The sequence below is a fragment of the Miniopterus natalensis genome, chromosome 11 (assembly GCF_054644295.1).
Source record: "Miniopterus natalensis isolate mMinNat1 chromosome 11, mMinNat1.hap1, whole genome shotgun sequence".
In the NCBI taxonomy this organism is placed as follows: domain Eukaryota; kingdom Metazoa; phylum Chordata; class Mammalia; order Chiroptera; family Miniopteridae; genus Miniopterus; species Miniopterus natalensis.
In genome coordinates, this window is record NC_142091.1 from 76,073,272 (window position 1) to 76,099,685 (window position 26,414).

Below are 26,414 nucleotides of genomic sequence, written 5' to 3' on the forward strand. Positions count from 1 at the left end.
CAGCTCTGAGTGCTGGTCACATATAATTGAGTCCTTGTGGTGACCGCAGGAGGTAGGTCCTGTTCTCTCTCCCACTTGACGAAGGAGGGGACCGAGCAAGGCACAGAGCGGCTGAGTGACTGTCGTAGGAGCACACAGCTGGTGGCAAAGCCGGGCTGTCTGCGGCTGGCAGCTGAGCCCTGGGACCTGGCGGTTGCTGGCCAGATGGGGAGCGGTCCCTCAGTGGTCCCCAACCTCCCCACCCCGGACTAAAGCTTCCTGGTGAGCATTTGGAGACTGTGGCAGGGCAGGTGGGCAGGGGGATTACAAATCAGAAGATCCTGGAAAGTGGCCAGAGGTTGGGACGCTAAGACTTCCTGACAGATCAAGCCGCCGCCCGGCTCTGTGTGGGTCGGGCGAGGCTCACCCGGGCCTTTGTTCTTCCGAAGGTTTCTCGCTGGCAGTGAGGACCCAGACGCCCTGGTGACGCAGACCCCAGGTCTCGCACGGCCTTCAATTTTCCAGGAGAGATTCGGTTGCAGCCCCTCGTCTCTAGTCGATCCAGTTCAGAAAGCAGAGAGAGGCAGGAGTGGTTTCCTTGGTCTCGGCCAGGACTGATCTCCTGCTAACCATGACGCCGCCTCCCTAGGCACCCGGCTCGGCCCCCGGGAATCCAGAGCACAGTGGCCGTAACGGGCACAGTGGCCCGTGACCAGTACGTTACGTGGTTGGGGCAAAAAGACACACCACAGCCAGGGAGTGGCTAAAAAGCCCACTGAAGCCCTGGCCAGTCTGGCTCAGCGGTTAGAGCGTCGCCCAGTGGACCGAAGGGTCCCGGGTTCGATTCCAGCCAAGGGCACGGACCTCGGTTGCAGGCTCCTGTCCCCAGTCCCTGGGGCATGGGTGGGAGGCAACCCATCGCTGTGCCTCTCTCACGTCGATGTTTCTCTCTGTCTGTCTCTCCCTTCCACTCTCTCTGGAAAAAATGGAAGCAATGGAAAAAATATCCTCGGGTGAAAATTAGAAAAAAATAAAATAAAATAATAAAATAAAATATAAAATAAAATAAAATAGAAATGAAACGAAACGAAACGAAATGAAATGAAATGAAATGAAATAAAATAAAATAAAATAAAATGCCCATTGAAGTAAAGAAGGACAGATTGAAGGACTGCTCGTGAGTAACCTGGCCCAGGTCATACTCCAAGCCTGGCGGCCTTGCTGGCACAGACCTGTCCCGCTGAGTTTCGGGGGGAGCCACAGACTAAGCCGGGGCCCAGTCAACCCTTATAAGGGAGCCCCCGGCATTGCCTTTCCACCAATCAGCTGAGACCTGCCCGTGGGGCTGTGCAGCTGTGTCCTCATTTGCATACACACTGACCAATCAGAGCTGCTCCACAACCACCAATCGGAATGACGACTCCGACCCATCAGGACGGCTATTTGGCCCAATCAGATCTCTGTGCCTTGGATTCCTCATTTGCATAGAAATGGACCAGTCAGGGATGGGGCGGGCACCTGCTCTATAAAAGGGGGCCCCTGGTTGTCCTGGCCGGGCGCGCTCCTGGTTTGCACCCCGGGGCTGCGTTTCCCGTTTGCCAGACGTCCACCTGGACACCGTGTCCCCTCTCTCCGCACCTCGGGCTGGCGGCTTTTGCTGACGGTGGGGACCTGGACACGGTGGGGCCGGCCCCTCGGTGGTGCGGAGGGAAAGCGAGGTGGAGGTCTGGACGGCCAGCTCCCATGTTCCGATGCGCCCGGCTGCCTCCGTCCAGGCGGGTCTCCATCCCCCGAAAGTGTCCCAAACGCCAAGTCTTCTGGTTAAACGAGCGGCGTCCTTTCTCCCCTCGGCATCAGCCTGGAGCCGAGCCTTCTCCCTCCTCCACGTGTCCCAGGACACGGGGGCTGGAGTTTCCCACTTGACCGCCACCCTGGACGGTGGAAGTCGCCTTGCTTACACCAAGCCCCGCGTGCCCTCCGACATTCAGGGTTGGCACAGACAGGGCTCCAGAGGCCAGCCAGGTTCCTTCTGAGTTGGGGAGACACTCGCACCCTCTCTCATGACTCCTGGAAGGGAAGCGCCCTGACAGTCCCCCTAAGCCAGCCTGCTGCTTGTTTCTCCCTAAGGAAGGCACCGTCTTACGATGGAGGCACTGTCCCCTGCCCTGTGTCCTTCCCCTGAGCAGGAGGTCCGGCCCCATCTTCTCTGCGTCTCCACCTGAGTCATCACGGTCATTTCAATCATGTAAGTCAGCTGGTCGCCAGGCCGCAGACGGTCTCGATTCCCTGGGGCTGAACCCCGGCCGGTTGCTCTCCGAGCTTCCCCAGTTCTCCCCTTCCCCTCTTTATTCCTTACTCAAGCCCGAGTCCCACCACGCGGCCGGCCACTCCAGGCCGTGGCCTCGCCTTTCCCTGCGCCGGGCAGCGGCCTGCCCCGTGCGGCTCCAGTGCTCACTGGCTCGTTTCTAGCTGTCCCCAGACAGGCATTTTTCTAACGGCCGTCTGTGCGGTTCCGGGCGCCCGTCACTCGTCTACAACTATATTTATTCCTTCCTGCCTGCCTTCGGAAAGATCTCTTATCTCAGAAAGATAAGCGGCCTCACTGACAGCCTCCGTGTATTTCCTCTTGCCCCCGGAACTCCAAAAACACTCAGTTAATCAGAGGATCTTCGGATGTCTGAGTTTATCAACACAAGTTTCAGCTCTGATATGCTCGCTGACCTCCCTCCCTCCCTCCGCCCCCCCACATGCCCAGAGAACAGGTGACAGTCCACCAGCAGAGAGCACGGACGTACCAAAGCGAATGCCAATAACACAAACAGCACCAAACAGCACCGCCGGCGACAACCGCCAGCGTTCACGACCAGCCGGGCGCTGTGCGAGGCCCCTACGCCCATCTTCTGTCGCAGCCAACCCCGGGGAGGCAAATAGGAGGTGGTGACGCAGAGAGGTCCAGTGCCCAGGCCGGGGTCACATAGCTGGGCACGGGGTGGGCCTGTCCTGCAGAGGCCAGGCAGGGGGAAGACACAAACGGAGGCCACAGAACCACCCCCCCCCGGGCCTTCAGCACCCTCTTTGGAGACCTGTGCTGCCCCCGGGCAGCTCCTCCCTGCCCGATAGTACTTGGAGGCCTGGGCCCACCTGCTGGCACAACAGGCTGCTGGGCCTGGAGGCGGTCGGGGCTGGGCCCGGACCTCAAGGGAACAGAGAAGGGGACGGGCCCGCAGGCACGCTGCAGGCCCAGCCTCTGTCCCCTCCTCCGAATGCCTCCTGCCTCACGCCACGAGCCTGTCCTGCTCCTGCCACGGCATCGGTGACCATCCAAAAGAGCTTCCCTTGTTTCCCAGCTCTTCCTGGAGGCCCCAGTGGCGAGGGAGCCTGGGGGGGGGGGGCGGGGTGACGTCCGTCCTGCTGGCCACGCTCCGTGGTGCCTGGAGTGGGGCCACGCTCCGTGGCACACAGGGGCTCTCTATCTGTGGCCCCGGGGAATCCCTGTTAGAGCTTCATAACAGCAAGAGGCCCAGAGCGGGCCGCCGGAGCGGGAAGGGGGCAGCAGGCGGGCCTCAGTCCCCGCGCCGTGTGCCCGAGCGAAGGCGACCCGGGTCTGGCCTTTCCCAGCTTCCAGAGGCGCCCGCGTTCCTCGGCTGACGCCCCTTCTCCCTGCTCCAGCCTCTGTGGTTCCCGCACCTCCCCTTCGCCCCCTAACAAGGACGCCCGTGATCACGTGGGGCCCACCCGATACTCAGACCACCCCCCGAGGCGGAGGCCAGCCAATTCCTGCCCCTCCCCATCTGTGTCCTCAATTCCCGCGGCCGGGCGACATCTTCGCAGGTCCTGGGATCAGGGCACGGGCATCTCTGGGGGGCACCATGGGACCCAGCACCCCGCTCAAGCGGCCGCTCCTCCCCGGAGCCGGGGAGACAGGCTGGGCGTGGCGTGGCGTGCAGGCCGGGGTGTGCCATCGGCAGGGCTGACTCATCCCAGCCTGCGGGGCCCGCGGCGCTGAGGGGGCCGCGGGAGCAGACAGCGAGGCGGCGGAAACGCGGGTCTCTCCGTGGCACAGCCTCGGCCCCCCGGCTGGGAGGGACAAGGCCAGGCCCCTAACGACACCCGAGCGCTCACCCACGGGAACGGCCACTGGCTGGCGCCTGTGCTGTGGCTCTGCTCCCAGGCGCCCCGACTAGAGTGACAGCTGAGTGGGGACATTAGCTGCTCGGGGACATTTTGGTGTCTCTCCCTGGGAGCCACCAACACCCGTGGTCCTCCGGAAGGGTGCTGCCCCTTGAAGCAGGAGCCAGCGCTGGCTCCCCCACGCCCTTCACCCCGTGCTCTGGCTCCTCACCCTGGGGTCCCCTCCCTGTCCCCGAGGCCCCAGCGCGGACATCACCGAGCAAACGACTCCTGCACAGACGTGTTTCTCTGTGTTTCAGGCTCACAGTGGAGTGGGATCCGGGAGGAAACTCTTTGCAAGGCCCAACCCACACCCGATGTGAGGCTGAGGGATTCCAGCTGGGCCAGCGGCCACCCCCTCTCGCAGGGCTGGAGTCCCCGAGATTCCAGCGCAGAGACTAACTGGCCAAAGATGCAACTCAGGCCCCCAGGAGAGTCCTCTCCACGAGCTGAGAGGGACACTTCCCACCACGCCCACCCCGACCACGCCAGGGAGCGGGATATGCGCAGTGTTGCCTGGGTGACCCCGTCGTGTCTCGGGCTCCTGCTGCGGTCCCCGACCTGCCTCCGTGGGGGACACGCACCCCACCGGAATGGAGAGCAGTGAAGGGAGGTTTGGAGCCTGCGAGGTTTCCAAATCATCCGCTTTCCTACCTGCTCACTCCCTTGGCTTAAGCAGCGGTCCAAGCCCAGTCCCCCTAACAGGGTGACCGGGGTGGGTGGGAAGCAGGGGGCCCTGTCCTTTCTTGGGGACTAGTCCAGGCTCTTGGTTTTACAACAGGAACCCCACCTCTGCCTTCAACATGTGGCTACGGGACAAGGTCGCCGGTGGCTGACCATCCTCGGGTTCTACAAACAGGACCCGGGCGAGCTTAGGTGGGGAGCCGGTCCGGGGCATGGCAGGCCACCCAGGTGAGAGGGAGGGGGCATCGCCCCCCGGGGGACAGCGAGCGAGCCCACAGCTGTTGGAGGTGACCAGGTGGGAGCGCACCTGACCCAGCGAAAGAAGCTTCAAGGGCACCGTGAGGCGGGCGCGGCGATGGGGACACTCCAATCGCCACCCTGGACGGCACGGAGCTGCCCACCTGGAGGAGGGGGCTGGCTGTGACCCTGGGCCCGGGCCCTCAGTGGGTGTGAGCAGAAGGGGGTCTCCCCTGGGTCTTCTCGGGGCCAAGACAGGTGCCAGGCACTTCCTTCTGCCCAGTGCCACGGAACCAGCTCGGCCTTCCCTCTCCATCTGCCTGGGGTGGGTCCTGCCTGCCAGCCTGCTCCTCGGACTAACTCGACCTTTAGAAAAAGGTGGAACCCTTTTAATTAAAAAAAATCCAGGTGCAATTGACATAACCTAAAGGAACCATTTGCAAGTGAACACTCTGGCGTCGGGTGGGCTCAGTGTGGCCTCCCTGCCGGTCCCTCGCTCTGTGGCATGCTCATTGCCCCACAAGGAACCCCTGCCCTCGGGAAGCGGCCAGGTCCCGTGGAATATTCTTAAAGACATGGAAGGAAAACAGGGCCCCAAACATAACATCAAAAATGGTCACAATACGGTTCTAAGTCAGAACAGTCCCTGAGTCTTCGTGTGACCGAGGCTGGCAGCACCCGGCCTGGGCTCAGCCCCACCCTGCTCCCCGCAGCTTCATCATCTGTGGCCCCTGCGTGAACACGACCCCGTGGCCGGGCTGGGGTGAGGGACAGGTGCCGAGAAGAGGGTGTGGGTGGGAGGGAGTGAGCACTGGGAAGGGCTAAGCCTCGGCTTCTGCATCTGAGAAATGGGATGGCAGCCACCTCCCAGGCAGGTGGACCAGGGACAGGGCACATGGAAAGTCGCACGCAGTAGGTGGTCAGTGCATTGGCCCCAGTGTTGGGGGAGGGGCCCCGGCAGAAGCTGCCCATGTGCCACAGGGACCGGTCAGGGGGTGGGAGGACTTGAGAGATGGTCACATCAACCCCGTATGTAGAGACGCTGACACCGGGGCGAGAGGAAACCAGGCCCCGCCGGCCCACTGTGCGCAGGGCACTGAGTGGGTGCTTTAGGTGCAGTCAGTGGCCTCATGCTGGCAGCTTGAAACTGGCCTCGGGAGGAATGGCGGTCACACTGTGGCCCTGGCACAGGCTGTGGGCAAGGGCGGAGCTGAGACAGACAGAGAGGCCAGGCGGTGTGGGGGAGCGCAGAGCCAGAGCTGCTTTGGGGGCGGTGACCACGGAGAACACCAGGGGGGACCAGCGTCCTCCGCCGTCCCTCCGAGGCACCTGAGAGGCTGGGCGCCCTGGGTGGGGGAGATTCGAGCGGCTCCGGCCAGCGCCCGTGTGTGCTGAGGGCCACGGTGGCCCAACAGGCCCAGCCTGGAGGTGAGCCCAGATCCCAGCCCCCCCAGCACCTCCTCCACGGCTTCTCAGCGTCTCCACCCACACACCCACTTGCCACCTGGGAATGTATAAATGTGGTCGGAGGGGGCCCTGAGCCAGGAGCCTCTCTGTGGTGAGGGACTTAGCTCCCAGCCCCCAAGCAGGGGCCCACGGACCCAGAAAAACAGTGCCAGGGTGTCCTGCCTGGCCCACCCAGGAGGCGGACTCCAGGGCGAGTGTCCCAGGCCGCTGGGAACCTCAACTCCTCTGCCCTAGAGCCGGGGGCCTGGGTGCCTCAGCAGCTCTGGTCCTGAGCCCCTCCCCTAACTCAGCGGGCTCCCCACCCCCAGGCAGAGCCGTGTCTCAGCTCGGTACCTGGGGGGTCACGAAGACAGACCTGCTGATTCAGAGGGTCTGAGCAGATCCCCAGCCAGAAGAACGCCCCTCGCCTTGGCCTGGGAACACCAGGAAGGAATGAGCCCCAGAGACCAGCCCTCGCCCCAGGAGAGAGCGGCAGGGGGCACTGGCTGTGGGAGGCCAGAGTCCAGGGACTGGAATCACTGGGTCCTGGAGGGGGAGGAGCCCTCGCCTGGCCCAGCCAAGCCCCCCCAACCTCCCCAACCCCCCTCTCTGGCCTCCTGAGGGGCTCAGAACCAGAGTGGACCAGCCCAGGACACACACTAAGTACCAGGCCCGGGCTCGGCTCCCTGCAGGATTATCCGTTAAATCTGAATCTCAAAGCTCCCTGGTGGAGGCTGAGTCAGAGCTGCTGCTGTGCTGATTACCAGACAACACCAGGCTCTGGTGGATGGATGGGCAGATAAATAAGTGCATGGACAGACGGACGGAGGGGTGGGGGGGAGGGATGGGGGGGTGGAGGGATGGATGGGTGGATGGGTGGGTGGGTGGATGCATGGATGGGGGGATGGGTGGGTGGGTGGATGGATGGGGGGATGGGTGGGTGGATGGATGGGTGGGTGGGTGGGTGGATGGATGGGTGGGTGGGTGGGTGGATCGGTGGGTGGGTGGGTGGATGGATGGATGGATGGATGGATGGATGGATGGATGGATGGGTGATCGGTGGGTGGGTGGCTGGGTGGATAAATGGGGTAGGTGGATGGGTGAATGGGAGTCTGTTCAGCCTAGAGTGAGACCCCGAGGTCTCCCCTGCTGTCCCAGGTAGACTCCTCCTGGAAACCCTATGCTAGGCGGGCTGGAGATCTGATTTAAGAAGTGAAGGCCTGAGACCCCTTTCCTTGTGTAGAGAAGTGTTTTTAGAATGACACTGGAACACCTGTAAGGTTCTGTGCAGACATGGCCCCAGGTGCTCTGCTTCCTGAGCTTGATCACGGCTCATTCCCCGGCCCCTCCACCCTGTGGTGCTGGGCGGGTGCCGGGAGTCCGAGCAGGGAGGCGGCCGGAGCGGCTGGACCCGCACGACAGTGCACGGGTGTGTCTGACCCTCCGCTCGGGCTCTGAGCCCCGGAGTGAAGCTTCGAGGTGGAGGGGGGGGGGCGGGAGAAACCTCCTGACGAGTCAGAAGCTGCCTCCTTGAGTCCTGCTTGTGTTCATCACATTTGCATTAAAGGTGGGGCAGCCTCAGTCACCAGCCGCCCGCCCACATGGGTAATCGGCTGGGGCTGGCACGGCACCCAGACCTCTCTCCCCATCGGCCTGCCCACTGTGGGCCTGAACTAATGAACCGCCGGCTGGCCGCCCCTCAGAGGCTCCGCCTGCTGGGCCTGGGAGGCCAGTGGGCAGCCTGTGGCTCCAGCACCTGCGCAGAGCCACACACGCCTGTCGCCCGGGTGACCACGGCACGTGGGACCCACTGGCCACCCCGTTGCCTGCCCTCCGCCGCCCCTGCCAAGTTCACAGCCTGGATGAGGTCCGGTCTGGGACGCAGTGGGTCCCCGGACTGGCCCCTGCCCCTGCTATGGAAAAGCTCAGAGGTCGAGTCCTCCCCACACACGTCACGAGGTGATGACTGTCACAGCAGAAAACCTGGGCTCTCGGCCTCACCGATTTCTCTCAGTCCCAGGCCAACCCCTGGCCAGTCTTGGGCTGTAACCTTGTCCCCTTGGGGGAGGCACGCCTGAGGGCGAGGTCTCTGTATTCTACCCGGCTGGGCCTCACGCTCGGGCGCAGACACTCATGGAGCAAAGGCCAGAAATGCCGCTCACTTCCCAGCTGTTCCCGGAGCCACTGCTCTGAAACAGGGCACTGCCCGCGCCCTGGGGACCCCTGCCTGCCTCCACCACCACCACCCCCGCTTTAAAAGGAAAAGACACTCTGAGACCCGAGGACGCCTCCTCCATGAGGGTGGTATCTGTGGGAAAATTCAAACCCGCGCGCGCCTCACGCCACATCACGGGAGGCGGGGGTTCTCCGCAGGAACCAAACACCCCCCTTTGGATGGAGCCAGAAAGCAAACCCGCCCTGAGCTCAAAGGCTCTGCCTGCTAGTGTCACATCCGCCAAGGGGGGTGAGCCTTCCTTGTTCCTACAAAACCGTCAACTCAGCGGCAGGGGTGTCAGTGAGAAACGCAAACGAGGTGGGAGCCCAGAGCTGCGGCCGCTAAACATTCCCGGGGGGTGCAGTGCCTTGAGGCCACCTCGGTGCCTGTGGCCAAGTGCCACCATTCCTGACACCTGTCCTGCTTCCCCCAAACGAGACCAGGCCTTCCTCCTGCTGGAAACATGGCCCCTGGGCCACCCCACAGGGCGCTCCCACCGCACCCCAAAGCACAGGTGCGTGGAGACCACTTCCTGGGTAGGTTCTCCGGAACACGGTGGCTGCCCTCATCCTAGCCCACGTTAAGGGGGGCACGCGGGACGCATGGGGGAACCAGCCTCGGGAGCCCGAGTGCGTCCGGGGCCCTGGCGGCACACACGCGCGTTGACCGAGGGGCTGGCGGCGAGAGGCGCATCTTACCTGGCGGCGTCGAAGCTGTCGTAGGAGCCGACCGTGTAGTGCCTGAAGAGCTTCTTGCTCCGGTCTGCGCGCGTCTCTGCACAGAGAGGGAAGAGAAACATCGCTTAGAGAAGTCCCGGTCCCTGCACGCCGGGACCACGTGAGGCTGGCCGGGCCTCTCATCTGTCTGACCTACGACGCCCGAGCCCAGCTCTCCAGGGGGCAGATCTGGGAGGAAGGTGAGGCCTCCTTCTGGGGCCCAACTTTGCAAAACTCGGGGAACGCATATGAACCCCGAGGCTGAAGGCTCAGGAGCTCTGTTCCCAGATGGAGGCAGAGCCCCAGGGTCTTCGGCTCCTGGGGGGACGCCAGAGGGAGCGCTGTGCAGAGAGGGACGGAGCGAGGTCGGGCCGAGCGGGCGAGGCAGCCCCGCCGCACGCAGGAGCCGCCAGAGCGGTCCTCCCACCCGGTGCTGCGGGGCCCGGCCAGCTCGGGAGCCTGCGACGACTGCCCTTGGGGGAAAAATGTTTATTGTTATTTCCCTGGTTATCGTGGCTTTCTCCTAAACAACAACAACGCAAAAACACACCACCAAACAGCCATGATTAACGGTCCTAATTAAGTTCCCTGCTTGCTTCCCTTACTCAGCGGATTCAGACGTAAATTTCCCGGGAAATGATATGAGCGATGTAATTAGATTTAATAGATAGCTCAGGGCTGCAGGCAAAAAAAAAAAAAAACACACAACAAAAAACCCACAAGGACACAGATACAAGAAACAACGGCTCATGATTTACTGTTTAGCTGTTTCCCCCCCTTAATAAAACCAACCAGACAATACCCTCCTGAACCCTGGGGGGAAAAATTGTGGAGAAATTATGTTATTGGCCTCAGGAAAATGGCTCGAAATCTCATGAAACGCCTGTGACCTGGTCTCTGATGCGCCTTCCAAGGCGACCTGCCCTTTGGCTGCTTTTATGCCCAGAACAGCTGGGTCAGCACAAACACGCTCCCTTTCCACCCAGGGCGGGTGCCTTCGGGTTGGGGTGGAATAGACATCCCCCCCTAGGACTACATTTCCCAGCTCCCCTTGCGCCCAAGCATGGCCATGTGACCGTTTCCCTCCAATGGGACACGAGAACATTCTCCGGTGGGGGTGCACTTTCTCCTGAGCTTGGCTCCCGTGGAAGGTCCCCTGTCCTCTCTGCCCCTTGGCGTCTCCCAGCTCAGAGCTGGGACGCCAGGCCCCGGAGGACGGCGGGACCCTCTAGGCTCCCCGAAAGCTGCCTGGGTCCCCGGGCACTGAACAGCGGGGTGAAGTGAGCAGAGACTGAACTTCCGTGGCTTTCCGTTGAATATCCTACGTAGGGATGTGCCGGCCCCAGCAGCTAACGCCGCCCAGGTGTGCGGGCCGGGGTCCCCTGTGACGCGGCCCCCGCCTGCCTCTCCGTGCCTTTCCCACGCCGCTCCCCTTGTGGCCCAGACAGGGGGGAACTCAGGATTCCACGAGCAGTGACACTGCCAGCATCGCCATCATCGCCGGCGCTGACGGGGCGCTTACCGCACACCTGTTCCAGGCCCCTCTGTACTCATTTAACCCTCAGGACCCCCACCCCGCACACCCGGGAGAGGGCACACACACGGGTCTGTAGGCTCGGCCACGTCCAGCCACGGGCAGCCACTCTGATTCCTGCTCCATTTCCCACCATCCTTCAACCCCACGGAGTTGGCCACTCCGCCCCGGTGGCTCTGCCGGTCACCACAGCCTTCGTCCTCACTGACATTCCCCGTGCCATGATTTGTGGGCCACCTGGGCTCATCTAGCCCTGCGACGGAAGTGGGACGACTGGGCCCATCTGACGGATGGTAATGGTAGGTAGAGACAACCCAGGCAATGTCACAGCCACTAAATAGCAGGGCCAGGACGAGCACCTCAGCCAGCAGGTGGCTCCCTCGCCCAGGCCAGAACCACGGGGCCACGCTGTCTGACCCCTAGAAAGGCTCCGAGTCCCCCAGGCTCCCTGTGGTGCTCCAGGGTGGGGACCGGACCAGTTTCTCTTTTCAACCCTGGGGTCTAACTCTTGGTACACACCCAGTGCAGATGCTCACTGACCTAATCTAAACTATCTATTGCCAATTAGCTCATGAAAGCACAGCGCACACCACAGCGTGGGCTCCGTGCACCGGGCCCTCGCCAGGCCGGGCACTGGTCCAGCCGGGAGGCAACCTCCCCATGCTTGGCACCTGGATCAAATGGGCCAGATGTTCCGTGCCCTCCTCCGCCTCCCTGGCACCCTGCGTCACACACACGTTCAGTTCTAGCGTTCATTTATCAAGCCCACCTGGAGCCAGGCCCTGCGCCCCGAATGCAGGGATTAGGCGAGGCTCTGAGGAGATGGGGCTCAGAGCCCCGGGGCTGAGCAGAGGGCAGAATCTGAGGATGCCGACCTTCCCTGGGCTGGGCGAGGGCCCCAGCAGCCACGGAACCATGAGGACGGAGCCCATGGCATCTGTGTGCAGCCACGGATGTGCCAGGCCTTGGAGGGACAAGTGGGATTTGAACCGCTTTGTGGGTTTAAGCGAGCAGCTCAGGAAGCCACCGAAGGACCCTGGGGACTGGCTGTTAAATGTTATGATTACTCTTAATTGCTTTTGTTGCCGAAACCCCATGTGGCAGCTCGGAGCTGGTTGTCTAGGGAACCGCTGGGCGCTGAGAGCTCATTGGTGCAGGTCCTGGCAGAGGCCAGAGGTTCCGGGTTCCAGGAGTGGGGAGAGTGTGCAGCGAACGTGTGTGTGTGTGTGTGTGTGTGTGTACACATGTACATCTACCAGACAAGAAATGTTTCCGAAAGGGGACGGCCTCTAGGGTCGGCCAGTTAGCCCGCAGTTCCCAGACTTTGGAACCCAATGCCCGACCGGCCCCGATGGCATGGTCGGAAGTTCTGCACACTGCAGGCCCCCGACTTTTCAATCACATGACCAAAGACGTTTCCGTTTTGGTTTAAGACAATTTAGCTCCTGTTGTTTACAGCTGAACGAGCTCAGAACAGAGCAGGGGCTTAATCGTTTGTCATGTTACGCTGATGACCAGGACACGGCCACCATGGCGTGGCACACACTGGTTTGTGCTGCGTCCATTCTGCGGGGAAAGGTTTGCTCCCTTCACCCGTGGGGGCCCGGAGGGGCTGCCCTCATGAGGCCTGGCACCACCCACCACCTGCACCGCTGTGGCCCAGGCAGCTCCAGGCACCCCACCTGCTATCAGTGCTGAGGGACCCACGGCCCACGCAGGGCTGCTGGCCTTTTCTGAGGTCTGGGTGCTGAGGATGGTGATCTGGGCTTTCTGGTGGGCATGAGGTCCACGCACGTGGTCTATGGGTAACAGGTGGCTGTCACACCGCACCCCCAAAGGAACCAGCCTACAAATGCAGCCCCCCCCCAGAGGGGGACAGGGCCTGGAGCTGGGGCAGGGGACAGGCAGGTACAAAAGGCCTTGATGCTGAAAATCCCTGGGTCTCGGGGGTCATGAGAGCTACCTAGTGGTGGAGGGATCCTTGAAATTAGGGTCCCTAATTAGGGATCTCAGTTTTGGAGACTGAGATTTGATTTGCCACTTTCTGGACGATGGAGCATTTAAACCCCAGTGACACCCCCTATACACCCCCATTTTGTGCTTGTTTTCTTTTTGCCCTTGGGCATGGCTACCAACATATTTTTTTAAAAAAATATCTTTTCATGGATTTTTGAAAGAGACCGAGAAAGAGCGAGAAAGAAGCATTAATGTGGGAGAGAAACACTGATTGCCCGCCTCCTGTACGCACCAGGAAAGGAGCCCAAACCTGCACCCCGGGCTTGTGCCCCAGCTGGGAATCGAACTGGCAACCTCTTGGTGGCCAGGATGACACTCACCCAACCGAGCCCCCGGCCAGAATGGCGACCAGTTTGAGATGGTGGCTGTCCTATCGGGGTGGGTCCCCTAGTAAGCTCCTGGGATGCAAGACGGACACGTGGACATGTGGTTCCCCCAGAAACAAACCCCGTGGCTTTAGGCCGCCGAGAGTAGGGGCGTTTGTCCGCACAGCGTTGCCAACCTCAGCTGACTGATGCCGACTGTGCCCGGCCTTCCCTGGCACCAGCAACCAGGGGCTCCTGCCAAGCGCAGAAAGGAAGGCCAGCCAGCACCGAGGCGAAGGCCGAGCCGGGCCCTGTCTGGGAGGATGCCCATACTTCCAGGAGAAAGCGGAAAACCACACAACAGATGCGGGAACGCGTCCCACTGGGCACGGCTGGCACACGGCGCAGCGGCAGGCGTCCTTCTGTGTTTCAGCGGAGGGGCCTCTGCTTATGATAAAAGAGGCAGATACAAACCAACCAGGAGGGAACCATTTACTTGTCCTCTGCATTAACCCACAGAACCTTCCAGAAGGCAAGAAATGAGCTGTTTGTAACGAGCCCCCCACCCCCTCGGCCAGGGCCAGGCTCCGTGCTTCATACAGCGGGTACCAGAAACGTGTGTCGTCCCGCACAGCGTGGAGGCCAACAGTCACCATCACCCTAATCTGAGTGAGCTTCACCTCCTGCCTGGACTGGTGCAGTAGCCTCCTGTCTCCGGCTTCCATGTGTGTCCCTTCCCTCAGCAACCTCCTCTTCAGAGCAGCCAGAATGAGCTTTAAACAACACAAATCGGGTGACGCCACATTGCTGCCTCACATTTCCCAGTGCAATGAGGGCCACATCCAAGCGCCCCCCAGTGACACCAGCCTGACACTGGGTGGCCCTGCCTGTTTTTCCACCCTCAACTCCAACCGCTCCCCCTCCTCCATCACCCCTCTCTCCACGTTAGCCTCCCTTCTCTTCCTTGACCACAATGAGCTCACTTGCACCCCAGGGCCTTTGCACTTGCTAGACTCTTTCTGGAACATTTTTCCTCCAGCTCAAATTTCACGGCTACATCCAGCACCCACAACACAGCCTGGGGTGTAGCAGGAGCTCAATAGTTACGGGATAACCAAGAGAAGCGATAAAGCCACACACCCTGCCAGCCAGTGCGGCTCAGTGGGTGAGCGTCCACCCAGGAACCAAGAGGTCACCGGTTTGATTCCCAGTCGGGGCACATGCCCAGGTTGCCGGCTCGATCCCCAGTCGGGGGCGTGCAGGAGGCAGCCGATCGGTGTTTCTCTCTCCCATTGATGTTTGTCTCTCTCCCTCTCCCTTCCTCTCTCTAAAATCAATAAAAACGTATTTTAAAAAACAGAAGCAAAACCCACACGCCCGTGGGCCCTTCGCTGCTGTTCAACATTGGGGATTTCACCTCCTTGGCTCCGACTGTGACAAGCTGAGGACAAAGCACAGGGTGTGAATGTAGTTCCTCCTGGGGGCCGCCGGCCGGGAAGCAGCCTCCCTACAAACGGAGAGACCCGCGTTCGAGTCCTGCCCTTGGCGCGGCCGATGTGCGACCTCACGGGGCCTCTCCCGGCTCCCGGCTCCCCAGCGATGACGCCGACAGCGGATGGGGTGGCCCCAGAGGCCCCGACGGCTCTGCCAAGGGTGTAACTGGGGGAACCCCCTTCCCCCGAGAGGGCCGTGCGTGGGGGCCCCCCCCACCGGCGGCGTGTAAGCTGATGTGTCCTGAGAGCTCTATTCTGAGCGTGGCCTAGAAAAATCCACATTGAAAAAACCCTAGAAATTCCCCGTGTATCTCCTACGACATGTGAAGGGAGGTGACAGATCGCAGTGACAGGCTTCAGGCTGTCAGCATTTAAAATAGCCCTTGACGCAGGGCCGCGGGGAGAGGGATCTTGCGCCGCCTGGCGAGGGAGCCGGGACAAGCAGCCCGGAGACCCGAAGGGCCTCTGATCCTCGCGGTGACTGTTTCCAGAAGGGAAAAAGGAGAGGAATTTTCTCAAAGAAATTTATTAAGACGGAAGGAGGGGCTGCAGGGCCAGGAGATGGGCTGAGAAGGCAGGCGCGGGGCCGAGGCCGCCGCGAACACGCCCCCCGGTGCCCCGAGCCAGGGTGCACGTGGGGCCGTCCCCTCGCTCACAAGGTGCCTGGGAGCCACCGGTCCGTCCAGTCCCCGACGATTGCTGGGGGAAGGGCCTGGACAAGGGGGAGAGAGACGCGTGTCCCGGGAAGTCGGGGTGACCTTGGGAAGGCACTTGCCTGCCCGTCACACCTGGGAGCGGGTCACCGGCCAGGACAGGCGTGGCCACCGCAAGCTCGGGAAGGCCCGGCCCATGGGATCCCGTGAGCAGAGGGATGCCCTGTCGCTCGGAGGCGCTCCTGGCTCCCTCCCGCCCCCGCTCTCTGTATTCGTCCACGTGGCCCACGCGCAGTGGCCCCCACGCGCGGTGGGCTGGCGGGCGGCGGCCAGCCCGACGCTGAGCTGGACCCGGCTGCAACGCGGAGAGGAAGCGCTGGACGCCCGTTTGTTTCCAGCTCTGCCGCAGCCCAGTCCCCCCCGCCCCCCCAAGACTGGACTAAGGGGAATGGGACCTTGGGGGACCCAGGGTTGCGATTCCACGCAAATGAAAATCACTCAGCATCTCGTGCGGGTCTCAGAAAACCCCTTTCCTGGAGCTATCGTAAGGGCTCCGCCCCCAGCACTCAGTGGGGAAGGGGACACCCCAACCTCCCTGATACCAGAAGGACACACAGCCGGCGTGCAGACGAGTCAAACGGGGGCGTAAGGCCTGGCCGGCTGCGTGACCCCGCGTCAGGGCTGCTGAGCTGAGGTCACCGTGATGACGGACGGAGCCGGGGCGACAGGTGTCTTCAGGGTTCTGTCTGTTTTTGGAAGATCTAGCTCTTATCCCGCCAAAAGGAAGGCGAGAGAGACACACAGAGAGAAAGACAGACAGACGGAGAGATAGCGGGGGGGGGACTGAAGCCCCCAACACCCCTCGACTCCCTCTGTCCCCCGTCCCTCCCTTGCCCTCTCTTGACTTTCATTCTTGGCTCCTAACCCCAAAGAGGCAGGAATCACGAGGGGACCCTGGCAGGGTGGGGAGACCCCCCGAGCCCCTCACGGCGGAGTCACAGTCACTGAGCGCCCCCCGGGCCCGCCCCCAGCTGAAGGTGACCCAGCGGCCCCGCGAGGCGGCCGCCCCCTGCCCGGTCACGGGGCCGAGGCCCCCAGCTGTGCTCGCGGCTGCCCCCCCGGCCCAGCCCTTGGCATCCGCACGCCTCCCTCCCACACACGCTCCTGCCATCTCCGGTGGGTTTTCGATCAGGACGCCGCTCAGGCGACACCCCGGCTGGCAAGCCAAACGCGGGATCGGAACCGCGGGGCGGAGAGAAATTACCGATGGGGACGACGGAAATAACTTTTCTTTTTTAAAACCAAGGATACGGGTGGATGGGCTCCGTGCGAAAGGGGGGGACACGCAGAGCTCGGGGAGACGCCGGCGGCGGGCGCGAAGACGGGCTCGGGACACGGGCCTGTGGGGCCGGGGGCAGGGCCGTGGGGGCGGGCAGAGGTCCCCGGGACCCCAGCCGGCAAGACAGGGGGCCAGCCAGGGTGTGACGGGCTCTCTGGGGCCGAGCAGGGCTGGTGGGGGCCACAGGCAGGGAGCCTGCGCTGCGCATCCCAGGCCCAGCTCCACCGGCACAGCCACTGTCCCCCGCCCACGGGGCCACTGGCCCAGGGCCAGGAGGTGGCGGTCAGGGGCTGCCCCTCCGAGAAAGTCACCGAGGGGCATGAAACTTGGATTTGAAGAGAGACACTTGCCCCATTGGTATCATGTCTGGGTCAGGACCCACTGGCGAGGGACTGGCTGGCACAGGTCAGCCGTCGCCAGCCCTGCGGGGCTCAGGTCAGCGGGTCCCGAACGCTCCAGAGACCAAGGGCTGCTCCTCCCGTGACGAAGGGAAGTCAGTCCCGAGGGCCGGGCGCTCCCGGCGGTCGTGGTCACCCAGTAACCTGCTGGTTGTAGGTGCCGTGACGGAGCACCTCAAGAATGAACATCACTCGTGTCCCCGAGTCCACGGGACGCTGCCTTCGTGACTGTCACTGTTCGAAGCGCCGGTCAGCCCCCTCACAGGGCCCTGGGCAGCGGGGTCTGGGCCCCGTCCACACGGCCGCAGGAGGGTGGGCTCACACCAGGCGGCCACGGGCGCCGGCGCCAGGGCTGTGGGCTGTGGTGGTGGCTCAGCCAGGATGCTCGCCAAACGGTCAGCAAGCCACACTCTGTTTGTTGTTAATCTCCACCTGAGGATATTTTTTCCATTGACTTTTCTTGGGGGTGGGGGGAGACTGGGGCAGGGATCAAGCCTGCAACCCAGGTACGTGCCCTTGACCGGGAATCGAACCTGTGACCCTTCAGTCCTTGGGCTGAGGCTCTAACCACAGAGCCACACCCGCCGGGGCCACCACGCTCTATTCTCAGGCGTCTGTGACGCTCCCAGCAATCCCATGGGATAAGCAGCGTCACCCCCCTACTGTGCAGACAAGGAACCCAGATCCCCGAGGCTCAGTGGCAGCTGGGATGCCAAACCACGGGGTCCGGCTCCGGAGCGGGTGGCCCTAACCACTGCCCACCCCAGCCTCGCGCGCCTCGGTGCCCAGCGCGGTCTTCCCGCCGACACTCTCCGTGTTGGCTCGCTCAGGAGCTACCTCCAGGCACCGGCTCCTTTCTCTCCCACGGGGAGAAACACCACGTCCCCAGCCTCCCTCCGGGAGTGGCCACGTGACTGGGTTGTGGCCACTGAGACGGGAGCAGGCGTTTGCGGGCAGGGGCTTCCCTCGAAAGCCCGGCCTCCCTCCTGGAGCAGGTCCCCCTTTCCCATCCGGAACATGGGGCTGGCACACGGCCACCGAGGGAGCGCTGAGCACTCGGGGCAGGAGAGGTTGGGGTCCCCCCTCAAAGCCACTCCTACCTGGCTCAGTCACCAACAGGCCCCAGGAGGCGGGCCCTGCGACGTAACCACGCAACACGAGGAACCGGCTGGAGAGGCTGCATGGCTTTCCCGGTCCCACCTTTGCAAGGGGTGGGGTCGGTTTTCCAGTTGTTCTCTTAACACCTCTGGTGTCACCACGGGGGGCCCCATGAGGTAAGTCCTCCCTGCCCCGCAGGAAACCAGGGGCCTCTGGATCATTCCTAAGGTCACCCAGCTCGTGGGTGGCTGGGAATCCACACCCTGGCTCTGAGTCTCAAGGTCATCCGTGCACGTGACTGCGCCCACCCCGGGCATCTTTTAAGGGCAAATTTCAGAGACGAGTACTTCCCTACAGATGCACCTGTGACGCGACCCTCAGGAATTCTTAGGGGACGCAGGAAAGGCCTGGGATGACAGGCGTCCGGGTTAAGGCCCTCCATTTGGGACAAGCAGGACTCGCCCAAGGTCGCCACCAGGGCCCACCACCCGGCACTCGGCTCTCCACACCTGCTCTGCCGCTCTCCCCTCCCCCAGCGGGCACTTGCCCCGGGCACCTGACGCCCGTGGTGGTGTCTGCAGCCCAGTTTGCTCCTCTCTCCCCGACGGCGGGGGCCCGAGGCCCCGTCTGCCCCACTCCCTTGGACTTGCTGCTCTCGGGTTGAGCAAGGCTTGGGGGCTAATTAAGCTCGGGCCCTGGCACCGTTTCCTGATCCCCACCCCCCCAAATTGGCTGGACAAACGATGAAAGCTGCTGGCTGTTGATGAGTCGGTTTCTACCCTATAAGTAATTAGAATTTTTTTTTTTCAAAAAAACCAGCCCAGGTGGCTCAGTGGAAGCGTTTGTGCCAATCCATGGAGCCAGCCTGGCAGCAGACACGGAGATTACAGCCAGCCGAGGAATCCGAGCCTGGGTCGCCTGTGGCCGCTGAGCTTGGGGGGATGCACCCAGGCCCAGCAGGTCCCGTTGCCCAGAATGGCCTCTCTCCCTCCTCCATCCAGAGGGGACGCTCGGTGGCTGGGGTGGCTGGGGAGGCCGCACCCCAGGGCGGGAGTGGCCCCGGTGCAGGAGGGGCGGGGCATTTGAAAGCCCGCGAGGATCTGGAAAAGGCTTTCCTGGCACTGACCCCCCGCCAGCCGGGCCCTCTTCTCGGCCACACCAGGATGCCTCGCCCGGTTCCCACCAACACCCGCGACGGAACCCCAAGGACGCCGTCTCAGGTCCACCGCAGGGCCGGCCGCGCTCCCTCGCACAAGCCGACGGGAATGGCAGCCCAGCTGCGGAGCCGGCCCCTCGAGCTCTCTCTTCGGCCTTCAGGAAGCCCCGGCCGGCAGGCAGCTGTTAGCCCCTGGGACTGGCCCCAAGGTGAAGCGCAGCACCCAAGGGCACGCACACGGGAGCCGCAGAGCTGGATCCGAGCCCAGCAATGAACTGAGGGCGGGAGGATTCTTCTCCGCGTTCCAGGATCTTTTCAAAGGATGCCGGCAGCCGAGGCTTAGGAAATAGGACGCGGAGAGGGACTTGTTGAGCTCAAGGACACCGCCCCGACCGTGTGGGAAGACTCGGGGAGCCTGTGCGGCTTGGGACCAGCACTCGAGTCTACGGCTAACAGCCCGGCGCAGGGTCAGAGGTGCACCCTGGAAAGACGAGGGTGGGTGGGGGCAGGGCAGGTGGATCCCTGTGGCACTAATGGCCCCCCGCCCCCGTGACCTTACAGGGGTGGTCAGCCCCTGGGGCACTAACTCTCTGCAACCCACCACTGAGTTGCCCCTGCAAGAGGTCAGGCACCCCCTTCCCCGCGAAGACGCCCCACGTGGCTGACAGACACCGGGGTTGGCAGGCGGGTGAGGACCCTCAGGCGGGACTGGGTCACTGGAGTCTCCACGGCGCATGGCCCGATTCTCACCGCACGCCTCCCAGCGACATCGGGGGGGGGCTCCCTCAGGAGGGGCCTCTTGCCTAACCAGGGGGCCAAGCCCCGAGCCCCCAGGCCCCGCACGCTGGCCGTCTCCTGCCCTCTGCCTCCCTGGGCAGGAGGGAGCGGCCGGAAGGACCTACTACAGCGCGTTGGATAAAGGCACTCGGTCTGAGAGCGCACGTGGTGCTTCCCGGCACGGCTGCTACAGCGCCTGGGAGCACACGGTCCGCTTGAATTAAAAAGCCTCGGACTGAAAACCAAGCTGGCCACGCTCCTCTGAAGGGGGCCGGCTGGACCCGGTAGGAGGCTCACGGCCCTGCTCCGGCGCGCCGGGCGGACAGACACACAGCCACCCTGGACGACGTGCCCGCTCGGGTCACAGCCCCCGGGGATGCACGCGCCCCGCCCCCCGGCCGCAGCAGTGCTCGCTAGGAACAGGTGCTGGAGGCGGCCCCACGAGCCCGCTGGCCCCGCGAAGGGCGCTTCCTTCCAGGACGGGCGACGGGGTCCTAGCGGGACGGCGACGCTGGTCCTGCAGGGTTCGGCGGCCACCCCGGCTTTCCCTGCCCCCTCGGGAGCGCGGAGCCTTTATACAAACAGCAGCCTTTCCCGGGGAGCACAACCGCCCCGGACACAGCGGCTCTAGCCGCCGGGAGCGCAGGGCCGCCGGGCCCACCGGGCGGGCCAGCACCACCCGCCTCCCCGCAACGCGGCCGCGGTCCCGCGCACGGGAGAACAAAGGCCCCTACCTCCGAAATGAACTTTCTTCTTGAACCGGGACTGCTCGGCCATAGTCTCCAGCCTGGGCGTGACCATCTCACTCGGGCCGGCGCGGCTCCCCCTCGGGGCCCCTGCGGAGCCGGGCGCCCAGGGCCGGCTTCATCTGCTATTGTCTGCCGAGCCCAGGGCCGAGGAGTCGCAGCCCCCCGGGGCCAGGGCTGCAGGAGGCGCGGGGAGGCCGGAGGAAGGGAAAAGGCGGCTCCGGGGCCTCAGTCCCCGGGGAGGCTCACAGGTCCGACGCCCGGTGGCCGCACATCGGAAACGGCGCAAAATTTGGGTTTTCAACACAAGTTGTAAGCTCCAGATTGGAGCCCGTATCCTTCCCGCTGTAGCAGGGACAGTTTTTCCCCCTGGCGCTGGTTTCCATGGCGATGCATCAGTCACTAGTCTAAATAAGTGCGGGTGAAGGACGCCCGAGAAGCCGGAGCAATTACGCATCAGCGGGAGCGGAACACGGCTCCACCCGGCTGCTATCAGGGGCCGGGTGACACGGGAGCTGCCTCACCCTCGCCCGCTGCGCGCCAGGCAGCTGTTTCTGCGTCTCCGCAGCTTCAGGGCCCCCCTCCCCCCCCGGACTGGACGGCCGAGTCCATGTTGGCCGCCCAGCCCCACGGGGACGCCGCAGGAGGGGCCGCGTCTCAGCGCTGAGGTGCCGCGGTGCCTTCTGCAGGGCCCTGGGCGCGTCCCCGGGAGCAGGCGGGGGGCTTGGGACTTCAGATGGCACAGGGGGTCTGGGGCACTCGGTGCATTCGGTGTGAAGGCAGGTGGGGAGGAGGGGGGCCGGGCCCGGGCTGGGGCTGGGGGTGAGCCCGCCCCCCAGTCGGTCCCGCTGGAGAAGGGGCATGTCAGCAGGGCCGGGCGGGGTCTCGCCTTCCTTTCTGTCACTGGGTGGCACGTTCTTTCCTTGCGTGAGCTCGCTGTGTGGCCTCAGGCGAGACCCCTCACCCTCTGAGCTGGGGGCTGCCTGTCGGTTAGAAAACTGGGGGGAGGGTTGGTGATTCTCAATGAACGGTCTCCACGCTCCCGAGAGGCGGGCGGCGGGCCGGGTCCCATCGGTCAGACGGGAGTAATAATGAATTATCTGCAAAATGGGGCATGAAGAGGGGGCCTGGCGTGTGACTGGCCCTCAAGAAGGAAGCTCTGGCCCTGGCCAGGGTGGCTCAGTGGTTGGAGTGTCGGCCTGCACACCGGGGGGCCCAGGGTTCGATTCCCCATCAAGGGCATGTACCTGGGTTGCAGGTTCGATCCCCGGCCCCACTTGGGGCTCCTGTGGGAGGCGACCAATCGATGTGTGTGTCTCACATCCATGTTTCTCTCTCTCTCCCTCCCTCCCTTCCACACTCTCTAAAACAATCAACGAAGAAAATAACCTACAGTGAGGGTGTTTTTTTTTTTAAAAAAAGGAAGCTTTGTGTCGCCCAGGAGATACGCACAGTCCGGGTTAGAACTCGGCTTTTGCCTCCTGTTAACCCGCCCGTTAACCTGGCGTTAATGCCCCGTGAGGATTTGAAAGTGGGAAAACTGGGTTCAGAGAAGTTAAGTGACTGACCTGGGGTCACACAGCCAGGTTAAGAGTGAACCTGGGACCGGAACCCAGGCCTCCTGACCCGGCCGTGTGCCCGTCCGCTCCCCACCTCACAGGCCAGGGATGCAGGGAGTCCTGGCGCTACGTGGGGGCACTGAGCTGACCGCTGGGATTAAACGCGGGTCTGTAAGCGGGGCCCTCGCACATGGAGAACCATCCCGACCCTCAGAGCAGGGCCTGGGACAGGCCCTCGGACCTCAGTGGGTTTGTGGGTCTTGGAGCCCCCTCCTTCCACCCACAGTCTGACTGACCTCCGAGCAAATGCGGGTCACCAAGGCCGCCTACGCCGGGCACGCGGGAGCCCAGGGAATGCCGCCGCTCTGGGGAGAGGTCCCAGGAGGCGCATCGGAGAGATGGGGTAAAAACAGTGAGGGTTTTCCACAGCGGCGCTTGCTCGGCACGGCACATGAGCCCCGCAAATCTCACCCCACGGCCCGTGGCCCGTGAGCCCTGCACAGCCTCTGCCCCAGAGCCCGCAGCACCGGGCAGGGCACCGTGGGTTTGCGTCCCCTCCAACACCCATGGGTGGCAGGATTTAGAAATGTCACTGAAACTCCTTGGTGCTGTGCTATGGACTGAACGGTGCCCGCGCCCCAGTTCCTATGTTGGGGCCCTATCCCCCCCTTTGCGACGGTGTTTGCAGGTAGGGTCTCTGGGGGCTGGGGTTAAATGAGGTCATGGGGGGCCCCGGATGGGATGGGGGCCCTTGTAAGAGGGGGAGGGAGCCAGGGCTGTGCTGAGGACCCAGCTGCCCCACGGCCCACGCGGTTCCCACAGAAACGGACCAGGGGCACCTGCTGGAGCCGTAAGTCCGCGGTGAGATCGCCACGCATCCTGCTTAGATTCAGAGCCAGGCCACGCGTCCCTCCTCCGTGGAACGCGGCACACACGTCCCGCGGGCCAGACTCTCTCCTGGACTCAGGGGTGCGGAGGAAACAGAGACAAAGCGTGAGAAGCGAGCCTAAGGGAGAAGCAAAGGACGGGGTCTCCGGACGGCGACAGCAGGGACGGCGGGCTGGCCTTCTCCGGGAGCCTCTGGACGGGCGCAGGACACGGCGCCTTCTCGCGGCTCAAGCCCTGGCCTGATCGGCGGACAAACGGGAAAAGCCCAAGTTCACATCAAACCCTGGGCTCCTCGTGTAGACGGGTGGCCCAGAGGCGGTTATCACCCTCGGTCAGTGAAGACAGAGCCACCACGGAGCGGGTGGGGTGTGCGTGTGTGTGCGTGTGAGAGCACGGATGTCATGCGTCTACAGATTTTCCAAGGACGGCCCCTTGCTGCTGGAAGAATCCCCGTGGCCGTGCGTCCCTCTCAGATCCCGGCAGGGTCTCCGAGGGTCAGAGGACGCAGAGCCCGGGGTTTCTCTGGAGGCGGCCACAGCCGCATCCTGCGCAGAGCTGCGCCCGGTCCGCTGTGGCCGGGTCACACCCGGGCGGCTCCGCGTCCCAGCCCCAGCCCGAGCGGCAGGAGTTCATGGCGAGGGCGCCCGGTGCCGGACCCGACACCTCTCTCAGGGTCCTACCCGCTGGTGGGGCTCCCGTCCGAGGGGCGGCCGCGCGTCCAAGCCCATGTCCCCCCGGGAGGGCACGTTCGAGGAAAAGTCTTCGCGACCGTCAAAGCCCAACCCAAGCTGCAGCCCAAAGGGGCGGAACCCAACCTGCGCTGAACGCAGACGCCACGCCACGAGCTTTCACAGAAAGTGCAAAAAAAATTATGCGTTTGGAAAATGGCGCTTCCGAGCTTGATGCTTTGGGGGGAAAATCCTCAAGCTGAGACCACGTAAGGCTGTCATTAGCCTAAACAGCACCGGCAAAAACAAGCGCCGCGGAGACCGGAGGGAGGGGTTCTCCGCCGTGTGGAGTCTTAGTGAGTAAATGTTTCCCTACAATATTCATAAATGCCACCAACACCCCAGAGCAGCCACATTTAACTTATTTGCAGCTGGTTCTGTGTCATGTTGAAAGTGAATCACTTCGCAGCATTTGGGGGACTGTTCCGAGCTGCGTGTGGCGGGAGGAGTTTCCTGGGTGCCGGGGCAGGAACGCGGGGAGCCAGGGCGCCCGGTGCAGGGGCCCGGGCGACGGTCCTCTGCGGCCTTTGCCGCTGCCACCTGGCGAGCGGGTCACGGCGAGCCCTGGGGCCCACGGAGGCTCAGTGCGGGCCGGATCGCTAGGGCCAGCGGGCATCGCTCACACCACCGGCCGACGCAGGCCACCGCCCGCGAGGGTGGGGAAGGGGGACGCAGGACGACCCCGGAGCAGAAACGTCAGCATCAACGCGACACGGAGGGCCGTCGCTCACGGACGGCTTGCTTCCTGCTAACACACTGTACGAACTCAGTGTATTTTATTTCCAGTCTTTAAGGACCCCAGGTGCCTCTGCGGGCAGCGAGGGGGGGGACAGCAGCGCCCCCGCCGAGCTGCAGTGTGCGCCCCCATCTCCATAAACACCCGGACAGGCTTGTCCTTCAGACCAGTCCCAGCAGACGGTCCAGGAGGCGCCTCCCAGGCCGATGCCCACGTGGGTGGGTGTGACGTCACAGGGCCAGGCAGGGCCGGGGTCCCGCTCAGGAGCACTGGTCTCGACCCCCCGCGTTTTCTTCACGCTCAGCCGAGCTCCTCAGAGCTGCACTTGTCTCAAGTATTCAGAGGGTGTTTAAAACTATTCTGCACCCCAACCCCCCCTCAGTGATGGGGGCCTCCCTTTCGATGAAATCTGACCCTGACCCCAACGCAGACACAGCCACGCGCAGACGCCCCACCACGCACCTCCCACCAGCATCCTGGAGGGCCCAGGCCCCCTGGGGTGGGGGTGAAGGACCCTTGGCTATCTCGAGGCAGCGGGAGCAGAGGTCGGCCTACTGGAGGGCGCGGGCACCTGAGGTCAAGCTGCACCCTGGCCGGCCGCCAGCGCTTCCCGGGGTCCCGTGTGCCAGGCTCCAGGCAGGGGGCCCCAGACACAGGCTCGTTGCCCCAAAGCAGCTCCCATCTGGTTCCGGAGGCAGATAAAATTAGACTCCCCTGGGACCAGGACAACGCTGGTGGGAACCCACAGGCAGGAGCAAGTACACGGCCTCGTGACACCGGCCAGCAGAACACAGTGTCCACGACGCAGTGCCAGTCCCGAGTCCAGACTTCAGGGGGCCCCCGTGTCTCTCGCTCTGAGCACCACACAGCGGCCACGTCAACAGGCCCGGCCAGCCTGCTGGACAGCAAGACCCGTGTGCCCGGTCACCCCCCAACTCCCTGGCTGTTCACGAGTGGCCGCTGGAGACGCAGGACGGAGCCCGGCTCAATGCTGAGCCTTGGCCCCTTCGCGGAGCAGCTGTGAGAGCCACGTGGGCAACTACGTGGAAACGGGTCGTGAATTCAAGGCACCTGGGCTGGAAGGTGAGCGTGGCCCTGAGAATCGTGGTCTGGAAACCGGGGGTGGGAGGTTGGCCAGCGCTTCAGGTGTAAACTGCTACATGCGGCATAATTTTCCAGAGAGGCAGAGCCCCCCGGGGGTTCACTGCGGGAAGCTGGGTGCCCACTGACTTCTGTGCGGGTCACATGCTTTATGACGCGGGAGGCACCCTGGGGGGGCCGGGAGCCCCCAGGAGCTGGGGGTGGAGAGCAGGGCTGGGGACCTGCCTCTAGAGCCGGGTTCCCATCCTCTCGAAGAGCTGATTCCCCGTTTGTGAAACACCCCCCCAGTCAGCCCCACACCCGAGGGGGCGGCAGGAGGGAACGAGGGGACCCGGGCCAGTGCGGGCGCCGAGTTCCGGCTCCGGGTGAAGGCCCCGAGGCCGGGAAGACCCGCGGGTCCTGCAACATCGGCTGGGGCGCGGCAGACACAGGCTCCTCTC

General features: G+C 63.5%; 1 protein-coding gene across 1 annotated transcript in view; it reads right to left on the bottom strand.

The window, feature by feature from the left end:
• Positions 1 to 26,414, bottom strand: part of LOC107540356 (SH3 and multiple ankyrin repeat domains protein 2) — a 214,349-nt gene that overhangs the window by 85,897 nt on the left and 102,038 nt on the right. The window contains exon 13 of the mRNA XM_087822068.1: positions 9,430 to 9,505. Within this exon, the coding sequence (XP_087678194.1) occupies positions 9,430 to 9,505 (76 nt within the window). The remainder of the gene's footprint in view (positions 1 to 9,429; positions 9,506 to 26,414) is intronic.